At 41.5% G+C, this 25,362-nt stretch overlaps 1 protein-coding gene across 4 annotated transcripts in view; it reads right to left on the reverse strand.

The window, feature by feature from the left end:
* Positions 1-25,362, reverse strand: part of Mcoln2 (mucolipin TRP cation channel 2) — a 55,986-nt gene that overhangs the window by 13,518 nt on the left and 17,106 nt on the right. For 3 of the 4 annotated variants that reach the window (XM_046443252.2, XM_046443253.2, XM_058579009.1), the window contains exons 3-10: positions 21,002-21,175; positions 18,720-18,873; positions 10,446-10,530; positions 10,245-10,341; positions 8,105-8,204; positions 2,935-3,047; positions 1,597-1,746; positions 75-176 (exon numbers count right to left, since the gene is read on the reverse strand). In XM_046443252.2, the coding sequence (XP_046299208.1) occupies positions 75-176; positions 1,597-1,746; positions 2,935-3,047; positions 8,105-8,204; positions 10,245-10,341; positions 10,446-10,530; positions 18,720-18,873; positions 21,002-21,175 (975 nt within the window). The remainder of the gene's footprint in view (positions 1-74; positions 177-1,596; positions 1,747-2,934; positions 3,048-8,104; positions 8,205-10,244; positions 10,342-10,445; positions 10,531-18,719; positions 18,874-21,001; positions 21,176-25,362) is intronic. The other variant, XM_046443258.2, reaches the window with a different exon arrangement.

Raw genomic sequence — 25,362 nt, forward strand, 5'->3', positions numbered from 1 at the left:
AAGTCGATATGGAACCCAAAGAAGAAATGAGTCCCACCCAACCACAATGGTCCTTCCCAGCATCAAATGCTTACGTTATATGCTTGGAAATACCCCAGGTATCTGATGACACCAACCCAAACGAAGAGTGTAGATGTCCCAAGCAAAATGCTGCACAGGTCATAATTTGTGAGATTCTAAGGAATGAAAAAAAAAAAAAGCAATAAATCATTTACCTCACTTTCAATGGATTGGAAAGAATGTTCTATCTGTCTCCCTATAGGTGCTACTAAAAGTTTTTAAAAAGAATGCAAAAAATAGAACGCAGTCCCAAATGTTTGTTTCTTGTTTCCTTTTAGTATTTCAATGGGTTGAACTGATTTTTTTCCATATAGTCTGAAATAGAAATTGCATTCACCACCAATCTAGGCATTATAAAAGGTGTTTATTAAATATCAAACAATACAATTCAGCTGCCTGTGAAAGCAAATTCCAACATGATCTGCTAATCCCACTCTCAAGGAATTCCAGGTCTAGTTGAGGACACAAACACATAAATGCAATTCTAATAAAGTATATTATGTGCAATAAGAGAGACAATGCTCTGCTTGCCAAAGAGGGCTTCCCTTGGGGGCATGACCCCAAAGCAGAGCTACACCTGCAGGACGGGATGGAGAAAGTTCCACAGGCAAATGGACGAAGGCTGAACAGACAGACACATAACACCAAGAACCAGCAAGTTGTCCTGAACAGGCAGGATCAGAGCCAAGGTTGGGAGTGGGAGGAGAGCCAAGGGACAGAGACAGAGCAGGATGAGGGAGACCCGGGAGCCACTTCCTAAAGTAGGTCCTGGGAGGTAGGAAGGAGGGTAACAGCAAGATGGACACTTCTGAGGAAATTACTCTGACAGCTGGGTGAATGGATCTGAGTGAAATGAGGCTGAAGATGGGAAACGAGAATGGAGCCTGCTGGGACAGTCCAGGCCAGAAGAGAATGGCCCAAAGAAGTCAGCAGCAGCCATGATGGAGAAGATGGGCACTGTGGTGGTGGGAGGCCAGCTGGTGGGATCCATCAACAATACAGCATGGAGGGCAGAAGGCTGGGTGAAGGAGGGAGCCAGCCAATCTCAAGCCAATCTCCTAGTGATGAGATTGAATCAACTAATTTCTGCAACGTGTCAATTAGTTACTGGTCGACTGGTAAGTATTCCTGCCTTGCCCTCATCTGTCAGGGTACCCAATACTCGTGGGTCATTACCACCAGCTCTTGATGCATGTTCAGAGGAAATGATTGGTTTATGACTCAGTTTCTCCTTCTGCAACTACCATAAATGGATGGATGAATGAATAAGGCCCAAACAACCAATCTTCTCAAACTTCAGTTATTATTCCAAAGATGCCACCAAATTTCCTGGAGGATAGTCATAGGAGGATCAGTAGCCACGCACACTAGGTTCCTCACTCCCTTTATGAGGAAATTAAGAGACAGGAGGTCTCACTTGGATGGGTGTGAGAAAAGAGAAGTAGACCAGTCTCCATAAAAATGTTATATCTTAAAATGCCTGACATCATCCAGAAGAATATAAAGAACATAAGATTTGAAATGGGTTGTCCTCACCTTTGCTTTGATTTCCATTTTTAATATGGATCCAATGATTGTCATTAGGTCGCTGATAATCACCAGGACGTACCATCCATTGATGAACTCCCACTGGTCAGCGTCACACACACGTCGCTTGTGCTTCTCCAGGAAGAAATTTAGAAATCTCTACAGCAAACATTTAAAAAAGCATTTCTTACAAATCCCATTGCCCTCGGGAAGCAGAGGATAGGTGCAAAACAGTGCTCTTGCCTGTAAAATGACGTGGCATATCTTTCCCAACTTGATAGTTCCAATTCACAGTGGGGGTGGTGGCACACATATTTCCTCATCATCTACCCCAGCTGTAAGTAAGCTTTTGAGTGGCTGCTAAATTAACTCGAACATTAAATACACATGCTCTGGCTCCAGAAGACTCTTGTCAAAATAGCTTACACACAATATGTTCCAGATACTTTGAATATTATCGACTCATTCAAGCTGAGGACAACTCTGGGGACTAGATACTATCCGTTTGTCTTCTAGGTGAAGGAATGGAGGCCCAGGGAGGTTGAGCCAGGAACCGAGTCCAGCCAGGAACTGGCTCCAGAGTATGTGTTCCCAGCGTGCCCCCTGGCTTTGGCACAGAGAGGATCTTAACCTTGTACTCAGAATATGAAGAGGATTAGACGGCAGGTAAGACAGATGGGTGTTAACAAAGTAAGTTGGCTGCATCAAGATCAAGGAAAACAGAACAGACTCTTGCTCCAACAAATGGTAATTTCAATGAGTTTCCATTTCCAGTGACCCCAGTAGGAATTTACACACATGCCATAAACCAGAATAAGACTGGCAGCGAGCTGGAATATATATATTCATTAAGATCCCTGAGGGTAAAAAAGTAAAGTGAAACTCAGGGGAGAATTTTTAAACTATTTAAAAAACAGAAGAAAGCATTTAATGTTTCATTATGACCTTTTACCAAGCTTCTCTGTCAAAACGAACTCTGATTTCAAGACAAAAGATGAAGCTCATACATGCTATTACTCTGTTCATGCCTGAATTTAAAAGGGTCTCATTTATTCTGGAAACACCCAAAAGCATGAGAGTTCACTTCTGTGCACCTGCACTTGTTAACTCACTATTAAGCAACAGAATCATTATCTGATTCCCACCTGACATCCCCCCCCCCAACCTGTACTTCCTTCCCATCCCTCAGGCTGGTTACAGCCTCCAGGGAGGGGCCATCATTGGACAGAATTAAGTGAGCCAAGGGGCCCAGGAAGAGTAGGGAGGGCCAACATCAGCAGCCCACTGTTTGGACAAGCTGAGGGTGCCTGCCCACATGGGAGGGAGAAAATGCAAACACACACTTACCTTTCGTAATTGGAGAGCAAGAACAACAGACCTTGTGCACAGGATGAGGGAGGCCAGGCAAATCACAATGACAAATGCATCAAACACCAGGACATACTGAGTGTTTTTCTGAACTGAAGAACAAAACAGAATGTAAATGCTAAACATATCTCACCTGAGAATAACTTCCAAGCAAAAGGGCAGTCTGAACAGACGTTCAAATGGAAACTTCTGTTTCTTGTCAGAACAAAATGGCAACTATCAGAAAGGATCCCACTGAAATCACTCAGAAGTCAGCCAGCAAGACGAAGCATCCCCTGGTGTGAAGAGTCACGCATTTAAAAATACACGAAGTGCTAATAAATGCACTGAAATTGACTTATAAATATTTACTGTAGCACAGAATTCAACAGAAGGTAATCCATTCAGACGGACCTACCAAGTTGTTTCACACATCAATTTGCCATTAATATGAGGAAAAATTAAAATGACACCCCTGGAAGCCTCATTTCTGCTTCTCAGCCTCCTTGCTCACGTTCCCGGTGGAGAGTGCTGATTTGATAAACGTTTTCTGCATGTGCAAGAAATAACTTCTTGGAATGGAAATGAGGAGGACAGTGGTAATCAGATTTTTGTTCTGGAATACACAGGAGCAGGGAGAATGTGCCAGAGGGAAATGAAACTGTACCTTGAGCTTCTCCTCAGACTTTATGGGAGCATCCCACACTCCAATCACTACCTTCTCCTTCTCTACCCTGTGGCCACACTGGTCCTCCTTCTTCTATCTGCTCACCTCAGGGACTTTGCACATCCTGTTCCCTCTGCCTGGGACAGCACCTCTCTCCCTACACACATATGCCCAGGTTATTCATTTTCAGTGTCAAGTTTCAGATTAAACCCCCCTCCTTCTCAGAACAAAACTTCCTAAATTCTCATCTCTATTAGCCACTCTTATGTTCTTCCATAGCACTGGCTACAGCTACACACACCCAAAGACACTGATCTTATATCCTCAAAGAAGACACGTTGTAGAGCACAAAGACAATAAAAAATGGGAAAGGACGTAAATCTCTGGAGCCTGATGGCTTGGGTCTCAGGGAAGTCACTAATCCTAAGCCTCCATTTCCTCTGAGAAGTAGATAGAATGGTAAAAGTTAATAACAACAACAACAATAAGACAAATATCACGGGGCTGTTGTGAAGATTACAAAAGTTCATGTATGAAAAGCACTCTGAAGAGCCCTAGGGAAATAACAGGAGCAAACACCCGCCGTGCTTACCATTTGATCATTCAGTATCCATCTTCCCCAGCAAATGACTGGCTGTCTCTGTGAAGCAGGGTCCCCGAGCACTGTTAAAATACAGCACTTGTGCCTAGCATAATGCTTTAGCAAGCTCACAAATAAGTGAAGAGCTTCATGCAGACCACTGAGTGATCTAAATTAGAACTTATGAAAATCTGAGCCAAGTCAGAGCAGAGGGTCAAGAGAAAGCAAAGAGTTGTGAGAAATGAAGGAGGGTCATGAGCTGGTCCTCAGGTGGACCTAGGGAAGGAGGACAAATAAGACTGAATGACAGTTTTCTGTCCTGGGTAAACTGAGTTCAGTCTGGACAATCAAGACCGGAAAGGATGACTTGGACGAAGGACAGGTGACCTTCAGAGGAGAGTCTAGGTCAGAGTGCTCCACAGCGACCTTCAGCAGAGGAGGCATTAAGAGAAGGACCAGAACACCCTCAGATTTAATAACACAAGGATGTGAGCAACCCTGGACCAGTGTCTGAGGGCAAAGTAGCTCATCCAGTAGGGCATGAACACAGCTGGCTAGTAAATGTGATTCACGGAGCAAATGATTCTACCCAGCTACGTTCCAGGCACCTCTGCTACAAAACAGTGTGGGCAGCATCTGCTCCATAGGGCTGTCCTGTGAGCAGGCACAACAACCAATGGAAAGTGAGTACCCAGCTGCTCACAGCTGCTTTTAGCCATTTTATACTGAAGAAATTTAAGTTATCTTGAAATGTCGTCTGACAGATAATAAGACAACATAGCTCTACCACAACACAGCCCTCCTCTACCCTTGGGCCTATGGAATAGGGCAGAGAAAATGGGAAGTTCTTGGGAAGATGAGTCAGAAAATCCTAGGAAAGGCAAAGACAGCTTCTGGTAACTTTCTTTATGACCTATTCCTAGAACAAAACCTGAGATTGCTTGTATTGAACCTAATCTGCAGATAGGAAAATAAACAGACCTAGAAAGATAAACCAGCCCTCCCAACAGAGAATCCGGAATTCTATTTTTCCTTGAATTACTGAAAAGACAAGTCTGGTGTGTTAAAAAATGTAGAGTTTTATAAACACAGCAATTGCTTTCTCACCCCATTGAAACTACGTTACCCTACAGGAACATTTTCCAGATGTGGGTTTAGAAAACACTAGTCCAGAAAGATGCTCTGCCGACCTGATTAGGGGTATCCCACACCCAACTCCACCCTTCCCTACCACTGGTCTGCCTGAGGGGCCGTAACCCAGGGTCAACTAACTTACTTCCCCTTTCCTTTAATACCCGTGACATGCCCATCAAGGAAGAATCCTGCCCACTAAATTGCTCTACTTACAAACTTAAGTTAGACACTCCAGTCAGAATGGCAGTTATCAAGAATATAAGCACAATACATGTTGACACATTCATACACTGCTGGTGGGACTGCAAATTAGTGCAACCAATCTGGAAAGCAGTATGGAGATTCCTTAAAAAATTTGGAATGGAACCACCATTTGACCCAGGTATCCCACTCCTTGGTTTATACCCCAAGGACTAAAAAACAGCAAACTACAGTGATGCAGCCACATCAATGTTTATAGCACAATTCACAGTAGCCAAACTGTGGAACCAACCTAGATGCCCTTCAATAGATGAATGGATAAAGAAACTGTGGCATATACACACAATGGAATATTATTCAGCAATAAAAGATAATAAAATTATGGCATTCGCAGGTAAATGGATGGAGTTGGAGAACATCACGCTAAGCAAAGTAAGCCAATCCCCCAAAACCAAAGGCCAAATGTTTACTCTGATAAGTGGATGCTAATCCATAATGGGGGGCCATGAGATGAGTGGAGGAACTGTGGATTGGGCAAAGGGGAGGAAGGAGAGGGGAGGGGGTATGGGGTAGGAAAGATGAGGGAATGAGATAGACATCATTACCCTAGGTATAAGTATGATTGCAAAAAATGGTGTGACCCTACTTCATCTACAACCAGAGAAGTGAAAAATTGTGTTCCATTTGTGTACAATGAATCAAAGAGCATTCTGCTGTCATGTATAACTGATTAGAACAAACTAAAAAAAAAAAAAAAAAAAAACTTAAGTTAGAGGAAGATTGTAATACATGTGGAGATGGGCATCGAAGTCATAAAAGTCAACATGAGTTTTGTATGTGAAAAGGGATATTTCCTCATATTTTGCTTTGAGATAATACAGATAATGGCAAGAAGGAGAGAGAAGTGTATGTGAAAGAAACTCAGAACACCTTGGAGTAGCATCAGGAGCCCACCAGATGTCGCCCTTGTCCTCCTCCCCCTTCCCCCAAACCAGGGAAATCTTAACCCACTAGACAGCTTCACATGAGGCGGGGGAAATTTCCTAAACTGTATTTCAAACTTCCGATTTTTAAGTCTTTCACATCCCCTCATTTTATTTTAAATTCGTATTTTCCTAGTGACAAAGAATGGCTTCTTAGGATGCAGTTCTAGAGAAACACATGTAAATTTTTACTGTTTTCACTCTGCGGTGTGAGGTTTGTGTTTCTCCTTGTTGACCACAGGAGGGAGCCACGCGGCCCCGCGCTGCGCATAGGCAGGAAAACCCCAGGGTCTGTGTGGAAGCAGCTGCTTTGGAGACAGATTTGATCTACCACTCATTCCCTCATTTTTACCTTCATACTGACTATTCCTAATCACAATTTACATGCGACAAAGGTTAGGTTGCGTTTTTGTTTGTTTGTTTTAGGTTTTTTTTTTTTTTTTCAAAGAAAATAGATGCAACCCATACTCGGACTTGCAAAACATGCATCTGACCTGTGCCAATCTGTGAAAGTGGTACATACTGGAAATAGGAACCCCTTTTAAACAGAAACCCAAACTGTCCATTCTGATTGGAGAAACTACTAAAACCAAAACTTTTAAAAAATGCGAAATCATCAGGCTGTCTTATACAACTGAAAAGTAGCAGGCCACAAAGCTACCTGTTTAAAAAAAAAAAAAAAAACTAAAATGGAAACCACAGGTATTTTACATTTTATTTCATTCTGGTTAAAAGGAAGTTCATCCAAACAAAGCTTGCCAATTAAAGAAAAAAAAATGCTGACCATCCACCACTGACATCATTTCGACCCCTCACTGGGCAAACAGGGCTGGGTCCACATAGCCCATTTAAACATGTGCATTAAGAGGTGTTTTTCATATATTGACTGAACAGATGACCCCACATTTGTACAAGTGACAATCTGGGCTCTGAGGCCTTGATCCTCCTCCTCCATGGTCCAAGGCTCAGATCAAAAACATACCTTCTTCAAGAATCATTTAAATTTTATTTCCCACTCTATCCCAGACAAATATATCTTTTGCTTGCTTTCTCTTCATTCCTCCAGCACACCCCTCACCTATACCCACCAGAAACACACTAGAGATTTTATCAGCACATAATTCTCCCTCACTAAGCCTTTCGTTTTTATCTTTTCACCACAGGTCCTAGCAATTCATATACACCCACTTCTGTTCTCAGAGCTTTGCTTCCCATACTAATCCTTTGATATCTGACTTCGTGGAAGGTAAGTACCATTATGACTCCTCATTTTTTCAGAGAAAGGTACTAAGACCGAGAAGTTTAGAAATTTGCCCCAGATCACAGGTAAACAGGACTGGGATTCAAACCCAGGCCATCTGGCTCCAGAGCTGGAGTGCCTAACCACCAAGTCACATGACTTCTAGCAGATGAGTAATCAACACTTGCTGAACAAAAAGCACAAAGCTGTGGGACATGCATCACAGAATACGATTTTCAATACATGGACTTCCAGAACCCTTTCCCCCTATCAACCAAATCAACCACTCAGATACTCCAAATCCCAAAATAAAGTGTTGAAATCCATCCCATAATCTGCAAAGGCCAAGCAGAGTGCATACTTACTAGAGCCAGATATGTTCAGGTCTTTACATTCTTCAATATCAGCGTCACTGTCAAAATAGATTTTGATTTTGCCACTGTGTGCTTTATTATTGAAGGTGATCTGGAGACACAAGGAGATTGAGAGGTTATGGCTCAGCAGAAATTAAGACTCACTGGGCCAACTCTGCTTTAAAAAGTAGGGGCATCCAAACTGTGCTGACCCAAAGAAAAATATACTGATAAAAACATCCTTATCACATGATTTCTTCACAAGGTTCTATTAGTAATCCCAGGAACTAAAATATGAAGTCACCAGTCTTTGACAAGACAACACAATGACCCTCATTATTTTTTTTTTTTTTAAAGGCATTTATTTTTATTTTTTTTAGTTTTTTTTGTACTGGGGATTGAACCTAGGGGTGCTTAACCACTAAGCCATATCCCCAGCTGTTTTTTATATTTTATTTTGTGATAGGATGTCACTAAGTTGCTTAGGGCCTCACTAAGTTGCTCAAACAGGCTTTGAACTTGTGATCTTCCTGCCTCAGCCTCCTGAGCCACTGGGATTATAGGCATGCACCACTGTGCCCTGCTACCCAGAATGGCATTTAAAAGCATTTGCTTCCATTCTGTCCTATGGGTATGAAATCCTAGGCTTTTATTAGACTGAAAATTCTTTTTCTGTTTGCCTCAAGAGCTATATGCAATGTTTTCAGAAATTACAGACTTGTTCCAGGGCTGCAGGCTGAACTTAAAATGTCCTAATGCCCTCACTTTCCACATTATAGAACCCAAGTCAGTCATTTAAATCATTCATGGCTTATACATGATGCATGCTGAGGAGTTCTTAGGGTAAACACATTGAGAAATCCAAATAAAAGAGCTGGGAGAGCTGAATGTATAGGTGACCAAACCCACATGCCTGAGCATCCCTGAACACAAGCTAAGTTCTGTGTAATCCAGAACATCACTGAGACCAGCCAGAGCTCTAGAGATAACTCAGACCAGCCCACTTCCCACCTATGAGCTATGATGGCTTCCAAAATTACTTCCCTAAATTACTTCCCTCAAGCCTTGGGAAACTTGAGCAAAGTCCAAAGAACTAAACAAAAATGTAAAGCCAATGCTTTGATTCCCCCCATTGCTGCCCATGTCATGACAAAGCCATAAGTGACCCATCCTTGCAGACTCTTCTCCTCCCTGATTCTCTCCTGCCTCTGTCCTTGTCCTCCAGAGGATCCCAGGGCAGCCCTGCCCACCCAGCTCAGGGCGCTAACCATTATCGTCTTGTCCAGAATCAACCCTCCTTACCACATGCTGAATGTGTCTCCCTCAAAATCCACATGTTGGAAACTTCATCCCCAGGGCAACAGTGATGGGGAGGGGACCTAATAGGAGGTGACTAGGTCATGAGGGCTCTGTCCCCATGAATGGATTCATGTCATTACTGTGGGAGTGGGTAGTTGTTCCCTAAAGCGGCCCCTCTTGCTCTCTCACGTGCTCTCTCACGTGCTCTCTCACGTGCTCTCTCACCGTGTGCTGCCTTCCACCATGTCATGATAGCAAGAAGGCCCTTGCCAGATGCAGCCCCGCCAGCTTGGACTTCTTAGTCTCCCAAACTATGAGCCAAATAAACCTCTATTTACAAATTACCCAGTCTATGGAGAAAATGGGGGAAGATACCAAACAAGGCAATTTATAATGACTTATTTACTTAACTTTCTGTCTGCTCTCTCCTCCAGTCTATAAGCTTGGGGGTGGGGCACATGCCTGGAGGGCATAGCACAATGCCTGGTGCATAGTAGGGACTCATAGTATTTATTAATTGTGGGGCTTGAAAATACTCGATAGGACATTCTCAGAGATCTCCCTTGGAAGCTGGGAAAAGTACCAGAGACTGAAAATACATATCAGAAGCATCTCTTTGTATATTCAGAAGAGTAGAAGGTCAAAGCCAACTTTGAAAACTCCACTCAGATATCTGGTTAGAAACAAAGGGCTTCTTCAGAGGTCATGGTCTCTGGACCACGGACACCATCAACTGCCACTAGAACCATTTTAAACACAGCCACATGGAATGTCTCTTGGTGTGATTTATACTCTGCAGCTACAAAAGCGGAGAGAGCAATAGAAAGTGGCTTAGTAAAACCAAGGCACTTGCCGTGTTCCGGAAGATGTAACAGTCGGGTAACTCACGGGAATGAATCGTCTGTAGGTCAATGCCTTTAAGGTGAAAGGAGATGTCAACTTGTAAGAGCCTGAACAAAACATATTAAAAGGTGTAAAATGTCACAGTTTTACTTGTCCACTCTCCTTCCCCCTCCCTCAGCTCCTGGGAAATGAGACTTGAAATCCTGTTTACCGATAGAATTCCAGACTGAAGAACGGGGACTGCATCCAGTCCTGAGGGTCCTTGTCGAGTGTCTGAAGGTCCAAGTTAGTGCAGTCTAGGGAAAGGCCAGGACAAGCAAGGGCTGCGTCAGTCAGACATATTTTGCTAAAACTAGTGCCTGGAAGTGCCATGTGAAGCAGGCTACTTAGAAAGTTTCAAAATACCTCCCCAGACAATATTTACTAATTACCAGAGGAAGAATAGCGACCTTTCCGTGGAGAACCTGGCAGACCCTACACTCCCCCAGTGACCAAAGTTAACATCAGTCATGAGATAAACAGTCTGTGCCTCCTGCCATGGTGCCAAGGATGCAGCAGTTATGTGCTATTCCTGCCCCAAGTCACTGTCTCAACCCAGTCCTGAGCAAACAAACTCCCAAAGTGCAGGACAGTCCATTCTTTAAAAATGTTAAGAGATTGGATGCAGTGGCACATGCCTGTGATCCTAGTGGCTCAGGAAGCTGAGGCAGGAGGATTGCAAATTCAAAGCCAGCCTCAGCAACTTAGTGAGACCCTGTCTCAAAATAAAAATAATAATAATAATAATAAAAAGGGCTGGGGAGTAGCTCAATGGTTAAGCACCCATGGGTTCAATCCCTGGTATCGAAATTTTAAAAGTTAAAAATGTCAAGATCATGCCAGGCATGATGGTGCCCACCTGTAATTCTAGCAACTTGGCAGGCTGAGGTAGAAGTATTGCAAGTTCAAGGCCAGCATTAGCAACTCAGTGAGACCCTGTCTCAAACATTTTTAAAAAGAGAGTGGGGCGGGGCTGTAGCTCAGTGGTAAAGTACCCAGGGTTCAATCCCCAGTACACACAAAAAAGAGCCAAGATCATAAAACAAAAACAAATCCAAGCAAATTTCTTTTGCTCTGGATTTTAAAAAAACTAAAGACATAATAGCACAAGGTAAGATATGATCTGGATGGGATCCCAGGAGTAGGGAACAGTTTCTCTACAGCTATAAAGATGGTTAAGATAATTGATGAGTTGAGAATAGAGTTTGTGCATTATGGTATTGCATCAGTGTTAATTCTTCACTTTGAGCACTATACAGGGATCACGTAGAATGCTCTTGTTGGGGAAAAATGCGCACTGAAGTATTTTTAAGCAAAGAAACAGCATATCTATGCCTTCAGGAAAAATATTTATACATACAAAGAAAAAGTAAATGAGATAAAACATTAGTATTTGGGAAATCGGATGAAGAGAACACAGGATATCTTTGTGATGTTCTGTAACTTTTCTGTTAGGTCTGACACTTTCTTCATAATTAAAAAGAGAAGGGAAAGGAACCCAGGTTGCATGAAAGTAAGAACAAATTATCAGCTATAAACTATAGAAGAATAATCCCAAAAGCCTCCCATAAAAATTAGTCTCATTATCATGGAGCCCAACACCCTTATGTTAGAGGTTAGTAAAACCAAGAGGTCTAGAGGTGAGCACCTGTCAAGGTGACCTGGTAACAGAACTGGTGGAGGCCAGCCTGGCCGAATCCCCCCAGCTATGGCTGTGCCTTCTGTGCTGTCTTTGACATGGAGAAGTCAGGACCTTCTATAGTGTGGGAGGCCATCCTCACAGGTGATTTGAGTTACCTCCCTGGCTAGGCGAGAAGCACTTAGGCACATCCTTGTGTCCAGAGCTTTCCCCACCCTTCTCAGGTCCAAGGGCTTGTCCGTGTGGGTGTGTCTGGCCACTACTCCTGAAGATCCAATCATCATGCCTGACCTTGGGACACTGCCCCCCTTAATCTTCATTGGATGGGATTTTCCCCAGAATTTTTTGTTCCCCAATAAAAGTCCACTCCCTGGCATGTTCTCTCTCTCTCTCTCTCTCTCTCTCTCTCTCTCTCTCTCTCTCTCTCCCTCCCTCCCTCCCTCTCACTGGCCTCTTCAGTAAACCTCGCTACCCTAATAGGTAGCTGGAGGCTCCAGGTAGGAGAAGCCGTCCTGGAGCTGGTTTAAAGGTAATTAGAGTCTGTCTCTTTAATTCAAACTCTCTTGGGATTTCTCAGTAGCTGAACCTTCATTTATGAAGTCTGTGCTGGCTGAGAGCTAAACTACAGTGCCTGGCACCAGCAGGTCCTCCAGCATCTTGTATACTCAATGGTTCATTCTTTCAGAATGGCATCCCAGGATTTCAGCTCCTTATTTGTTTCCTTATCCCTCTAACTGGAGCACAAGGTCTTTGAGAGCAAGAGCACAACCATATTGCATCACCAAGCACTTGCTGCCTACCAGACAACCGACACTTAAAAGATGTCTCAATATGTGGGACACACTGCTTTTTATAAAAATCAGACATCCTGAGCCAAACATGAGACACAGAGCTGAAGAGGCAACTCAACAGCATACTACAGGAAATGTGCTAGGGCTATATATTCTCTCATTTAATGCATCTTTCCATTTAAACCTTAAAGCAACTTTGTGAGATGGGCACTGTTGCTGCCATTTTACAAGTGAACAAACCAAGGCACAGAGCAGTCAAGAATCTCCTTAAGGTCACACAACTGGCTGGTGTTTATCCAAAATTTAAATCTACCTCTCTTGGTTCCAGGTCAGGAGCCCTGCAGAAGCTGACCTCTGAACATGTGTTTTAGAAGAGCATCAAAGATCCAGGCTCCCCACCTGATTCTTCATTTATTCAGTAAATATTTGCTGAAAGCCAAGCACTGTGCTGGGCACTGGAGGTAAGCAATAAAAGGACAGATGTGGCCTCCGTGGAGCTTACCTCCTAGTAGGGGAGGTAAATGATGATTTAAAAATACACACACACACACATATACAAAAAATAATTTAAGGTGTGAGAAGATAGTGAAGACAAAGTGATGTGAATAACTTGGTGGGGTGGCCCTAGTCAAGGACACGTGGTCACAGAATGACTCTGGAGGAGCTAAAGGTGTTTGAACTGAAACCTTTAGCTGAAGGAGGAAGAACCACCCATGCATAGATCCAGGGGGAGTACTGTGAATGGGAAGCCAGCAAGCAGTAAGGACTCCAGGCAAGAAAGAGCCTGGCTCATTCCTCAAACAGAAAAGACACTGAACAGAGAACTGAGGACAGGGTTATGAGGAGCTTGGTGCAACAGGTAGGCAGCCAGCTCCCATAGGGACACAGACTTTATTCTCAATGGAATGGGGAGCCACTTTGAAGCCAGAAAATGATATGACCCAATTTACATTTTTTTAAAAAGACCACTCCGGTTGCATGGGGGCTGGGCAGGGAAGGGTAGAAATAAGACCAGAATCAGGAGAACATTCTAGGAGCAAGAAACAGCATGGACTAGAGTGGTGATTGTAGAAATAAAGAAATCAACACATTCAAGCAAGGGGCTTGAGCAACTGGGAATATGATAGTGTAAAACAAAAATGCTGTTATCATTTTCCAGGATGGGGAAGACTGAGAAAGAAACAGCTAGGGCCAGGGGTGGGTGGGGAGATGGGGAGGTCTGAAGCTTTTTGTTTTAGACACAGGTTTGAAATTCCTTCCAGACATCACAGTGAGGTTGTCAAGCAGCCAGCTGAACACATGAACAGTCTGGAGCGCAGAGGGAACTCAGGTGAGAGGTGTAGGTCTGGGTGCCCCAGAGAAAGGGCATGACTTCTTAGAGACACAGGAGTGTCACCTGCCATGTAGGCGAGGCTTTAACTGTGGCCTCCCCTTGCACTGCTTTGTGACACAGAGGAGAGGATTGCAGGAAAGAGATGCAAGGAACATGGAAGAGGGGAAGCCAGAAGACAGTGTCCTGCTCTGTCACACCTCTCCAGGAGGCACCAGCCCTGAGGCAGTGGGTAGGGAATGGAGGAGGTTAGGGACAAATCACAGTTAACAGGATTCAGGTGGGAAAAGACAGGCAAGTGCCCTAACGGCTTTTGTGAGGAAGTGATAGGGTGGACAAAGATATCTATGCTACATGCTGAAGTCACTGAAGACAGGAGGTGCAGACGGAATACAGAAAATGAAGTGAAGTCACTCAAAAGGTAGGTCTGTGTGAAGTTAAAGATGTTTAGTTGGAAAACATTGAACCTGAGCCTCAGAAATGCAATGTGCATGAATCACAGGGATCTTGTTGGGATACACACTTGGCTCAGGACTTGACGATGGGGCCTGAAATTCTACACTTCAAGCTCCCCTCAGGGATGCTCATGGTGATGGTATGTGAGTAGCACTATTGCCACTATGATTGCATGACTTTGGCTTAGTTGCCTAGTTTGAAGGAGTAGCAGTTTTCTCCCCTGTGAAAGGAAGGCCACACTTTTGATAATTAAGGAGCTTCTAACTCTAACATTTTTATCCTAAGGTGAATTTAAAAATATCAATTAAATCAATCTGAATGAATGACTACGTTCTGAAAGAAATAATGTGTTCAAGACAGATGTGCAAGACATGGTCCTGGGTCTTTTTCTTCTGCATTTCATTGACTGTAAGATGTATACTATTTTGCTTTAAACATCTCTAAATCACGTTGGATGTTTTTAAATTGATGGCATCTTAGATTCATGGAAATAGGACAGAATTTTGTCAATTAATTTTATGCTATTTGTAAAATTTGCCTTTTAAAAGTCTGCTTAACTGTTCAAATCCAGCATTGCTTTGTAGTTATTGAGCTACACATTATCCCAACTCATTTTCAGAACTCTGAAATCTGGTGACCTTACACTACAGTCATTGCCACTGAGGTCGCCAGCACCTGATGGCCACAAGACAGATTTAAAAAAAAAAAAAAAAAGATGGCAAATGCCCCAAGTAAAATATCAAACCTCCAGAAGAACAAGCTGATATATAGAACAACAGCCTCACTGTTCAAATGAATCTTATTTTCAGAGCAGAATACTTTGGCCAATGAAATAACAGCTCTCTTAGAAGGAGCACAGGTGAGACACATTATTAAAGCAGACAGGAAAATAATGAAGCAATCATCATGACTCATGTGGAGAGAAGAACATGAGCAATTGCACTACAGATGCTCTACAGAAACTAAAACTGCACTAAAAAAAAGTGCAAGTTTTTAGTGAAGTTTTTTAGTGCAACTGTAGTGCACTACTGAAAATAAAATATCATATAGGGTGAGCATCCCTGATCCAAAAATCCAAAATCTGAAACATTTTGAGCACAGACCCGATACAAGTAAAAAATTCCAGTTAACTTCACTTGATAGGTAACAATCAAAATGAAGTTATGCTAATAATGCTGTATAAAATTACCTTCTGGCTATGTGTATAAGATGTATAGCATGCCATGTTTAGACTTGGCTCCCCCCACCAAGTATCTTTTTCATTATGTATATGAAAAATACGAAAGAATCTGGAATCTGGAACACTTCTATTCTCAAGCATTATGGATAAGGCATATTTGACCTGTACTAAAATAATAACCACTTAAATATTGGGGGGAGGGAGAATCTCTTTTTTATAGGATTCCTAATAATTCTTTCAATAAGGCTGAACTGGAAAGCTACCATTCTAGAGGCAGAAATGGGAGGGATATAGCCATCAATATTAATTAAGGGAAACTTGGCTTGATCTACACAGCCAACTACAACTAAATAGAAAACCACCAGGAAAGCTGGGTGCACAGGCCGATGTCTACATTCAGCACAAGGAAGGATGATTCTCAGTAGTAAAGGAAGTGCAGAATGTATGAGCAGCTAACCTAGGACAGCTTCCATCAATTCACCTACTTAAACTCTCACGTCACACGGCCGAAGTCAAATGCAACTTCTATTTGTATCATCTGCAGGCTTCCTCCACTGTGTCCAAAAAGGGTTTAAAATCAAATAGCAAGTATTTTTTAAAGTCTTTATACCTTTTTGATATGTTGTAAGATTCTCTTTGATAAGTTTTAATTATTAAGTCAAAGAATACAATTAACCTGCTTAAACAATCTCTCTAAACAAAGTCAAATTAAAAAACCAACCTCTCTCCTTTGGTAAAAAAAAAAAAAAAAAAAAATCCATATTCTTGCAGAAAGGAAACGAACAAAGGCACTACTGTCTAATCATAAATAAATCCTGCTTTGCAGCCCTGCCCATCCTACCTAGCCAGTGATATTGACTTTGGCCACATTTCTTTAACCAATTTTCCAAGAAAAGTCAATTGAGAAAAACAGCATCTGAATCACTGAACAACAGCTGTATGGTGCAGCCACTTTTAGTCACACATTTTCCAAAGGGTGAATGACTTGTAGCTTACTTGAAGCAGAACTTTGGGGGGTTTTGTCATTCAATCAGGGTGACAGGACAAGCCATTAGTCTACCTGGGAGTCCTCCTACCTCAGATACAGGAATCACCTACAGGGAGGGCATAGCTGGGCACCCAGCTAAAACATTCAGAGGAATCAAGATTAGCCCTTTGTAGATGGGACTACCAGATGGGTCTCAGGTGAGGCAGTGCTTCCAGAGCCATAAGACAACATTTCAATGTTGTTGGCTACAGAACCAAACAACATCCTCTAAAAGGTCTCTGAGAGCAACCTTGGAGCCATGTAGCACCTGGACCCCAGATTATATGGCTTAGGCTTCTTCTTCCCAAGTCAAAATTCTGGAACACATTTACTCACACAGAGATTCTAAACAGGCAGACTGAGTTAAAACCAGTGTCTTGTAGGAGTGTTCTCCTCTAGTGTTACCAAGGCACCTTAAAATCAGGTTGTAGGACATACGGTCAGATTAACTGTGTTAACACCCCATTTAAAAAAAACTTCCAAATTTAAGCTGATATTAAGACCACTACTCCATATCATTAGTGTGAGGATGGCCTTAGGCTTGAGCCTAACCAATTCCATTTTAAAAACTACAGTTTGAAACCTGCAGTCTCACCAGGCACTTCCAACAAAGCCCTCCAGTATGCCATAAACAAGTTACTTCCCCTCAATCTGATAAACAGAGTGAAGCCTCTGGCAGGCTATCCTCACCTGATAAGAGGGAAAGGCGAGAAGATCAGGGTGGAGACTACCAGACCAGATGTATCTGACCCCAGGGTTGATGATGTCATGGAGAAATCTGGTGGTAGCTGATAAGGATTGAAAGGGGGGTCAAAAGCCCCTGAATTTAGTATAAATAATAGAGCTGATGAACAGGGATTCAGCCAGCCGAAGCAAGTATGCACTCCAGCTGGAGAGCCTGATGAGGACCTGACATCCCATCACTTGTCATCGTTTCCTGAGCCTCTGAAGGATCCTCATAGCTCTCAAACTCTACCCACCTCGTCTGGATCTTGGTGAGAGCTGCAACTTCTCCCTACGACCCTCTCCTCAACCAGTCGTCCACTCCATGTCAGGAAAAGCCTGCCTTGATTCCAGACCTGGTCACGGCGGTCTGAGTGAGTGTGCATCTGCTCAACATAAAGCCTAAGGCTTAAGACTTTTGAACTTAACATGCAGAGGGAATGTCTGTCATTAGCCTGTCATGATTAAGTGTGTTTTGCAGTGCTTAGAATTAATCTAGAATCGTTTGCTATGAATTGATTATGTCTATTGTAGTGCTTGGCATTAAGGATTGTCATTTTCTTGATTAAGAACCTATAGAGTGAAATTGTACTGAGTGATTTGAGTTAATAAAGCATTGAAAGGGGCAGAAGTGCATGGACATTCTTTATCTCTCCCCTCGACTGCATACATCGCAATTTTACCCCCTTGACAGTAACTTGAGGAGCCATAATGGAATAATCTTTGCAACCCTAGTACAAGCCACTGTGAACACTGTGGGCACAGTGGCCATCCAGAAGTTTGTTGAATGAATGACAAAGTTCTGGGTCAAACATTTTGCATTTACACATTACATATGGTATTCTTTTACTTTCCTAACAGAATGGTGCACAACAGTTCTACGTGATTAGCTGTTAACGTTTTATCAATCAATCTCCTAAAAGAGAAAGTTTGTAATCACAATTCACCTTTAAAGAGCACTTACATACTTTGTAGGTAGTAAAAACAAGTATGCAAGGCATTTTTGCTTACATTATTTCATTTGATACATACAGACTTTTTTTTTCAAAATCTAATCACTCCCTAATGGGGAAAAAAAAACTAAACAAACATGAATACTTATGCATTTATTCCCAAACTAACAATTTTGAGAGACACCAAAGAGATCCACAGATGCTCTCCCTATCCCATTACCGGAGCCACAGTTTCCTGAGCCAAAGCTTCTGCAGGCTAATGCCAGAATAGGTTCACTCTCAAACGAGGACTTTGCTCTCACCACAGAAGACAACAAAGTCACATAATGAAATTATTGTTGTGTTACCTGTCTCAATGTCGCTATCAATGTTCAGGGTCTCATTAGAAGAAGGCATGGTCCCTTTCTTGTAATGCTGCTTACAGATTTTTAAGCCAATTCTGTTGTCTTCATTTTCTCCATAGTCAAGGGTCGCCAGGGAAATGTTCTTTAGACGATGATACTATTTTTAAAAATAGTTAAATAATATTTAAAAAACACACAAACACATATGACCTTTTTAAAGTTTGGTCAGAAGTCATAGCATATGGAATGCAGTTTTAGCCACTTTTTATTGTTTATATCCTGCCCCCCTCAGTAGCACTTTCCAATTTTAAATAACACAAAGTCATTTTCTCAGGCTGCAAGGGAACAAACTACCCCACAGAACTCTAAACTAAAGCAAACCTGCTCACAGCTGGCTCCCATCTCCCTCAGAGCCCAAGACAGGGTCCTGCTGATCTCTCAGACCTTACTGCCTACAATGGTCCCCGTGCTCCACGCCACAAGGTCACAACCAGGGAGCTCCTGGAGCTTGCCAAACACACTTCTGCCTCTGGTTTTTGCCGTTCCCTCCACCTGGAACCTAGCTCACGCCTTCAGGTCCTGACTCAAATATCACCACCTCAGTCAGGCATTCCCTTACCAAGCCAATGAAAATTGCATATATCAAAACCTTACATTGTACCCCCAAAAATGTATGTGTGTGTATGTGTATGTGTGTGTGTGTGTGTGTATATATATATATATATATATATATAAAATTAAAATTAAATTTAAAAAAACTGCAAGCATTGGGCTGGAGATATAGCTCAGTTGGTAGTGTGCTTGCCTCACATGCACAAGGCCCTGGGTTCAACCCCAGCAACACACACACACACATACACACACACAGAGTAAACATCCATCCCATGCCAAACGCACTCCTCCTGTCCTATTCCATAGGAGTGATCACTCTCAGAGAAGCTACAGCTTACATTAACACAACTAATACCAGCTTACACTAACACAATTTTGCTATCTGCACTAACAGGACTTCACTAGCTCCCATCTTCACAAATATCATTTTACTATTCTAGGAAACTTTTACCTAGGAACACAAAAGTTGTTGCAGATAATTATATTGTTCAGGAATATCCAAAAGACTCATATAGGTGACTAAACAATTCGAAGATTTAGTCTGATAATAATTCCAAGACTTTTTGAGACTATTTCCCTGACCCTCGTCTTGCTAGATCTACCAACCGTGAACAGTTATAGCATGATCCTTACCCAATTCTAATAGAGGACCCCCACATTAAAGGACTCTGGCTCTACCTGAGGCACCGTTTGGACTGTTCAAAGTGGCATCTTCCTTACTGCTGCAGCAAGGATCTCAGCTTTGCTTATCAGCATGTTTTCGGATAGTGTTCTTAGGGAGCTGGCATTTGATACTATACATTTCATTTTGTTTTATTTGTCTGGCTCTTCCCTTTACAAAGGGCAGGGATTTTGTTTGATTCACTGATACATCTCCAATGTCTGGAATAGTACTTGCTAACACTAGGGACTCAAATGTTTATTGAATGAATGAATGAAAAAGAAAAGACCAATTTTTCTCCCCTAAATTCTCTCCTCAGGTCCACCAGTCTGTTGTCTCATACCCATCCAGACACAACTGTTATATTCCATGTTCGTAAGATTTGGATAGAATTACTAATGCTAAGACATCAAAACTGAGACCAACAAAGACTCTTCTTAGTTTCAAGTCTTCATCAAGGCTTCTGATATGATAAATGTCTTGGTTATTTGATCTGAAGTAATCTCCCCAAAGTAGTGAGTATGAAGAAATAAATTAAAAACAACAAATCTTAGAGAAAAGGTCAAAATAGGCAAACTTTACTATGTGGTTCCAAAAATAGTAATAAACATTTTTCATTTTTTCATTTACATCATATATTATTTTTGTTTGCTTGCTAAGACAACAAGGCTATATATATATATATATATATATATATATATATATATATATATTATACACTTGATCTTTTTTTTTTTCTTTTGGTACCAGATATTGAACCCAGGAGTGTTTAACCTCTAAACAACATCCCCAGCCCTTTCTATTTTTCATTTTGGGACAGGATCTCACTAAGCTGCTTAGGACCTCACTAAATTGCTGAGGCTAGCCTTGAACTTGTGATCCTCCTGCCTTAGCCTCCCAAGCTACTGGGATTACAGATATGCACCACCATGCCTGGCTCAAGTATATATATATTCTTAAGGTATAGGTCAACATAATCTTAAAGAACAGGTCATTCACAACAAGTACTTGCCTGATGAATAACAAAAAAGATGCTCTCATAGGCGTCCTTTTGAGTATATACACTGCAACTGTAGTCATCTTCATCTATTCCAGAATATCCTTTCAAAAACAAGTGCTTAAAAGCAACAGTGTTATCTTCTTTGAAAGCAACCACCAATTGGTTACCTAAACCAAAACGAACAAGCTGGAAAAGAAAATCATATAGGAATATGAACTTGACCATTTTCCAAGGAAGGAAAATGTCTTCTGATCATTCACCTTCTGCTCAAACCCTATAAGAAAAATCATCTCAATTCCTTGCTTGATACCAATAGCAACAATGACAAAATAAAAGTCCCCTCAAAGAATAACTTCACTGAATAAATTCACTCAAAGAATAACATCAGCAATTCTAAGGAGCATAAGATTGTGTTGGAGCTCAGACAAAAACAAATCCCTAAGCATGGTGCTGTGACAGGCTGAGTACCTTGAACTTCAGCAGCAGCCAAAGCACAAAAGTCTTCCTGACCTTCTCTCCCCTCCCTACCTCTCCTGAAACACAGGAAGGGCCTTTCTCTGAAGTACCTTTACCTAAAAGTTCCTCCAGAAGGAAGTAATTGCCATGAATCCCATCACTATAAGCTCATTAAACAGGAAAGATCAATTCAAAGGAAAGAGGACTAGAGTTAACACCATAGTCAGAGTCCAGAGAAACTTTGTCCCAGGCTATTGTCTGTTCTTCAAGCCCATTTATCCCCACCCCCCAAAAAACCCCCAAAACAAAAACAAAAACAAAAAACATTTACTTACTGCACTACTCTGAGTTCTCCAGAGAAACCGATCCAATAGAACGAGGGGGTCTATTAGCTTGACTCCCATGATCAGAAGTTAATTTGCCCCATAGCAGCTGATTAGGGGGCCAGAGAAAGCAGGCAGCTGCTGAATCAAAGAAGCAGGAAGTCTCAGAAGGAGACAGAAAGGCCAATGGAGTCCCAGTGTGAGGCCAAAAGCCTGAAAACCCTGAGAGCGGCTGGTGCTGGTCCATATTCAAAGGCTGATGAACTGGAGGCTGATGTACCGCACAACAGGGGGAGAAAAATGGCACCCAGTAGAAAAGGGATGAATGCAGGAGAGAAAGCTTCTCTCCAATTTTTTGTTCCATCCAGGCCCCCAGCCTAGTGGATGGTACAGCCCTCATTAAGCGCAGGTCTTTCCCACTCAATTTGCTGACCCACATGGAAATACCTTCACAGACACACCCAGAAGTATGCTTTATCAGTTTTTAGGTATCCCTCAACCAGTCAGGTTGACAACCAAAATTAACCATTGTCCTTACTCTCTCTTTAAAATGGCATATATTCTCTCTTCCCACTTCCCTCTTCCCTGTGAAGAAGGGTATATCAACTTCTAAATTTTGTTGGGTGATCTCCCCGTGCACATAATAAATGAGTGTTTTTTTTCCTCTTGTTAATCCATCTCCTGTCAGTTTATTTTAGTTGACACAAATACCAAACTTTCAGAGAGCAGAGAGGAAATTTCCTTTGCCCCTACAATTAAAAGAAATTCACTCCCAACCCTACTTGGTTGTGTGTGTGTGTATGAGAGAGAGAGATACTGGAGGTTGAACCCAGGGCCTCTACCACTGAGCTACATCCTCATCATTTTTAATTCTTTATTTAGAGATAGGGTCTTACTAAGTTGCCCAGGCTGGTCTCGAACTTGCAATCCCCCTGCCTCAGCCTCCGGAGTCACTGGGATTACAGGCATATACCACAATGCCCTGATCCTACTGGCTTTTAAAAAAGAAAGAATTCATAACAGCTAAGTCTGAAAACTTTTTTCCTATATTTGAGTTTTAAATTAATTGTTTTCATAAGTGATTAGTTGGCAAAGCAATAATGTATGTTTTATTGGTAATATACTTAGAAATAGTGGCTTTTAAGAATGCCTTTGAGAAGTTATCAATATAAATATTTACTCCAGATAGGGTATAACAATTGTTCAAAGAATTCAGTTAATCCAGTTCTGCAAAAATTCTTATATAGCATTTACAACTAAGAGTTTGCCCAACAAGATCTACAGTATTAAAGTTCATAAAAGAGTTGGGGCTCTTTTATGAGCTGGGGCACACTGTAACCCCAGCAACTCTGGAGGCTAAGGCAGGAGGATTGAAAGTTAAAGGCTATCAGCCTCAGAAACTTAGGCCCTAGGAATTTAGCAAAACCTTATTTCAATAAATTAATTAATTTAAATGGCTGAGGGTATAGCTCAGTGGTAAAGCACCCCTGAGTTCAATCATCTGTACCATTAAACAAATAAAAAATAAAAGCATAACAGGGCTCACTTTACCTATATGATGTCAAACCCATTCATTGTCACCAAGCACCCACCTGCTCCTGATAAAACATCTACTTGCTTTCCCTTCCATTGTATCTGATACAAGATTAGGCACCCAAGGGCTCTCCTCACCAAGAGTGAAAGTTTTCTGCCTGGAACCCAATAAATAGGGAAAATTAGCCAATACCAAAGGTTTACAAAAAACTAAGAAACCACACAAAAGGCCATATACACACAAGTGCACATTATCAGGTGTATTCTCTCTCACACACACACATGTGTGCAGGCACACTTAAACTCTCATGTATGCCCTCACCTCTCACACCTCCTGTGCATTCTCACACATTCTCTCTCTCTTTTTTACACACACACACACACACACACACACACATACACATACACACACACAGGCAGTAACATTTTTGCTGAAGTTAAACCTCCAAAAGCCTGTGCCACACACTTTTTCCCACTTCCCTGTTTCATAAAACAATGAGACTCTAGAAGTTTTCCTCAAGTCCTTACCCAGCTGAGTCAGAACACTTTGGGAATGTGTGAAATTAGCAAGTTTAATTAGATGACCCTGACAGTTCTGGCATTTCTTGCCATCCCATCACTCAATATGATAAAACTATACAATAATACATAAAATATTAATTATGAAAAATTCAGATGATATTAATGTTAACTTGCACAAGCAAATTAGCACAAGGATGTTTTTTTAGTAGTTTTTATTTCAACTTTTACTTTTGACATTTTACATTTTGACAGCAAAAATGCATTCCTGTCCCACCTTCTAGATCCTAAGGTTTGCTAATTAAATTAAATTTAATTAATTATTAAAATGATATTGACAGGCTGGAGATATAGCTCAGTTGGTGCTTATCTCTCTTGCACAAGGCCCTGGGTTCAATCTCCAGCACCATACATAAATACATAAATAAATCTGACTATTTTCCAGCTATTATATGCCAGACATTGTATTAACTGCTTTACCTGTATTTTCTTGCTTACCACTGTAACCACCCATGAATATGTTACCACTATTATCTGCATTTTACATAAGTGTAAACTGACACCTAGCCTCATTAAATTGCCCCCACCCACTTAACTAGAATGGAAGCCAGGTCTAACTCCAAAACCATCTTTATGATGCTGCATGAACAATTTCCTTCTGCTAGAAAAAAAAATATATCTTTGGGACATTTCTTGTAAAAAAACAATTTAAGTGCTGGCATTTCATAATTAGGAAAGGCAGCTATTGCTTGAGAATGTACATAGATGACACTCTAGAGCATTTCAATTTCACCATGTCACATTCCTCAAATACCAACTCAAAGGATTGAGCAATTGCAAAAAACATAGCTATTCTAAGAAGAACATCAGATAAGACATCCCACATCATTCCACTTGTGCTGAAAATCAAGCAAGCTAAGGTTAAAAGTTCTTTCAAGCATGTGACACCTGTCAATGGCACCTATAGGAGAGACAAAGAAAGGTCATGTTGCTTTTTGAAAGCTAAAAAGTAAACCAGAGAACCAGCACACACAATTGATTCAAGATGTTAGAAGGGGATAACATTGCATCCTCCAAACTCTCCTACCTCACCTATAGCACCATTAAATTAAGTTATTCAATTGAAATTTACCAACTGCTTCCTTTCTGACAAGCTCGATACCATATGGGCAGGGTCAACCCTCATGGTGTTACATAATAGCACACAGGCACTGTGCTAAAAATTTACAAGTATTATTTTTCATTTAATTTCCCCATATTCTATGATAGAGTTGTTACACTGGGAACTATATTTTTTAAAAAATATGCCTTCTTTTCTTTCTTTCTTTTTTTTTTGTTTTTTTTTTTTTGTTTTTTTTTTTTTGTTTTCCCTAGTACTATACAGACTCAGGAAATCAAATAGTGCCCATCACAATGTCAGGGCTAAATATGATTGCAGTGTATACATAAGCACACTGAAGTCAATTAATTTATCCAAGCTGGAATATCTAGAAGGTATCAAATTGAGGATTCAAACCAGGTCTGTTGACATTATAGCCTGCT

The sequence above is a fragment of the Marmota monax genome, unplaced genomic scaffold, assembly GCF_021218885.2.
Source record: "Marmota monax isolate L192 unplaced genomic scaffold, Marmota_monax_Labrador192_F-V1.1 WCK01_AAM20220418_F8-fsc00046, whole genome shotgun sequence".
Lineage (NCBI taxonomy): Eukaryota > Metazoa > Chordata > Mammalia > Rodentia > Sciuridae > Marmota > Marmota monax.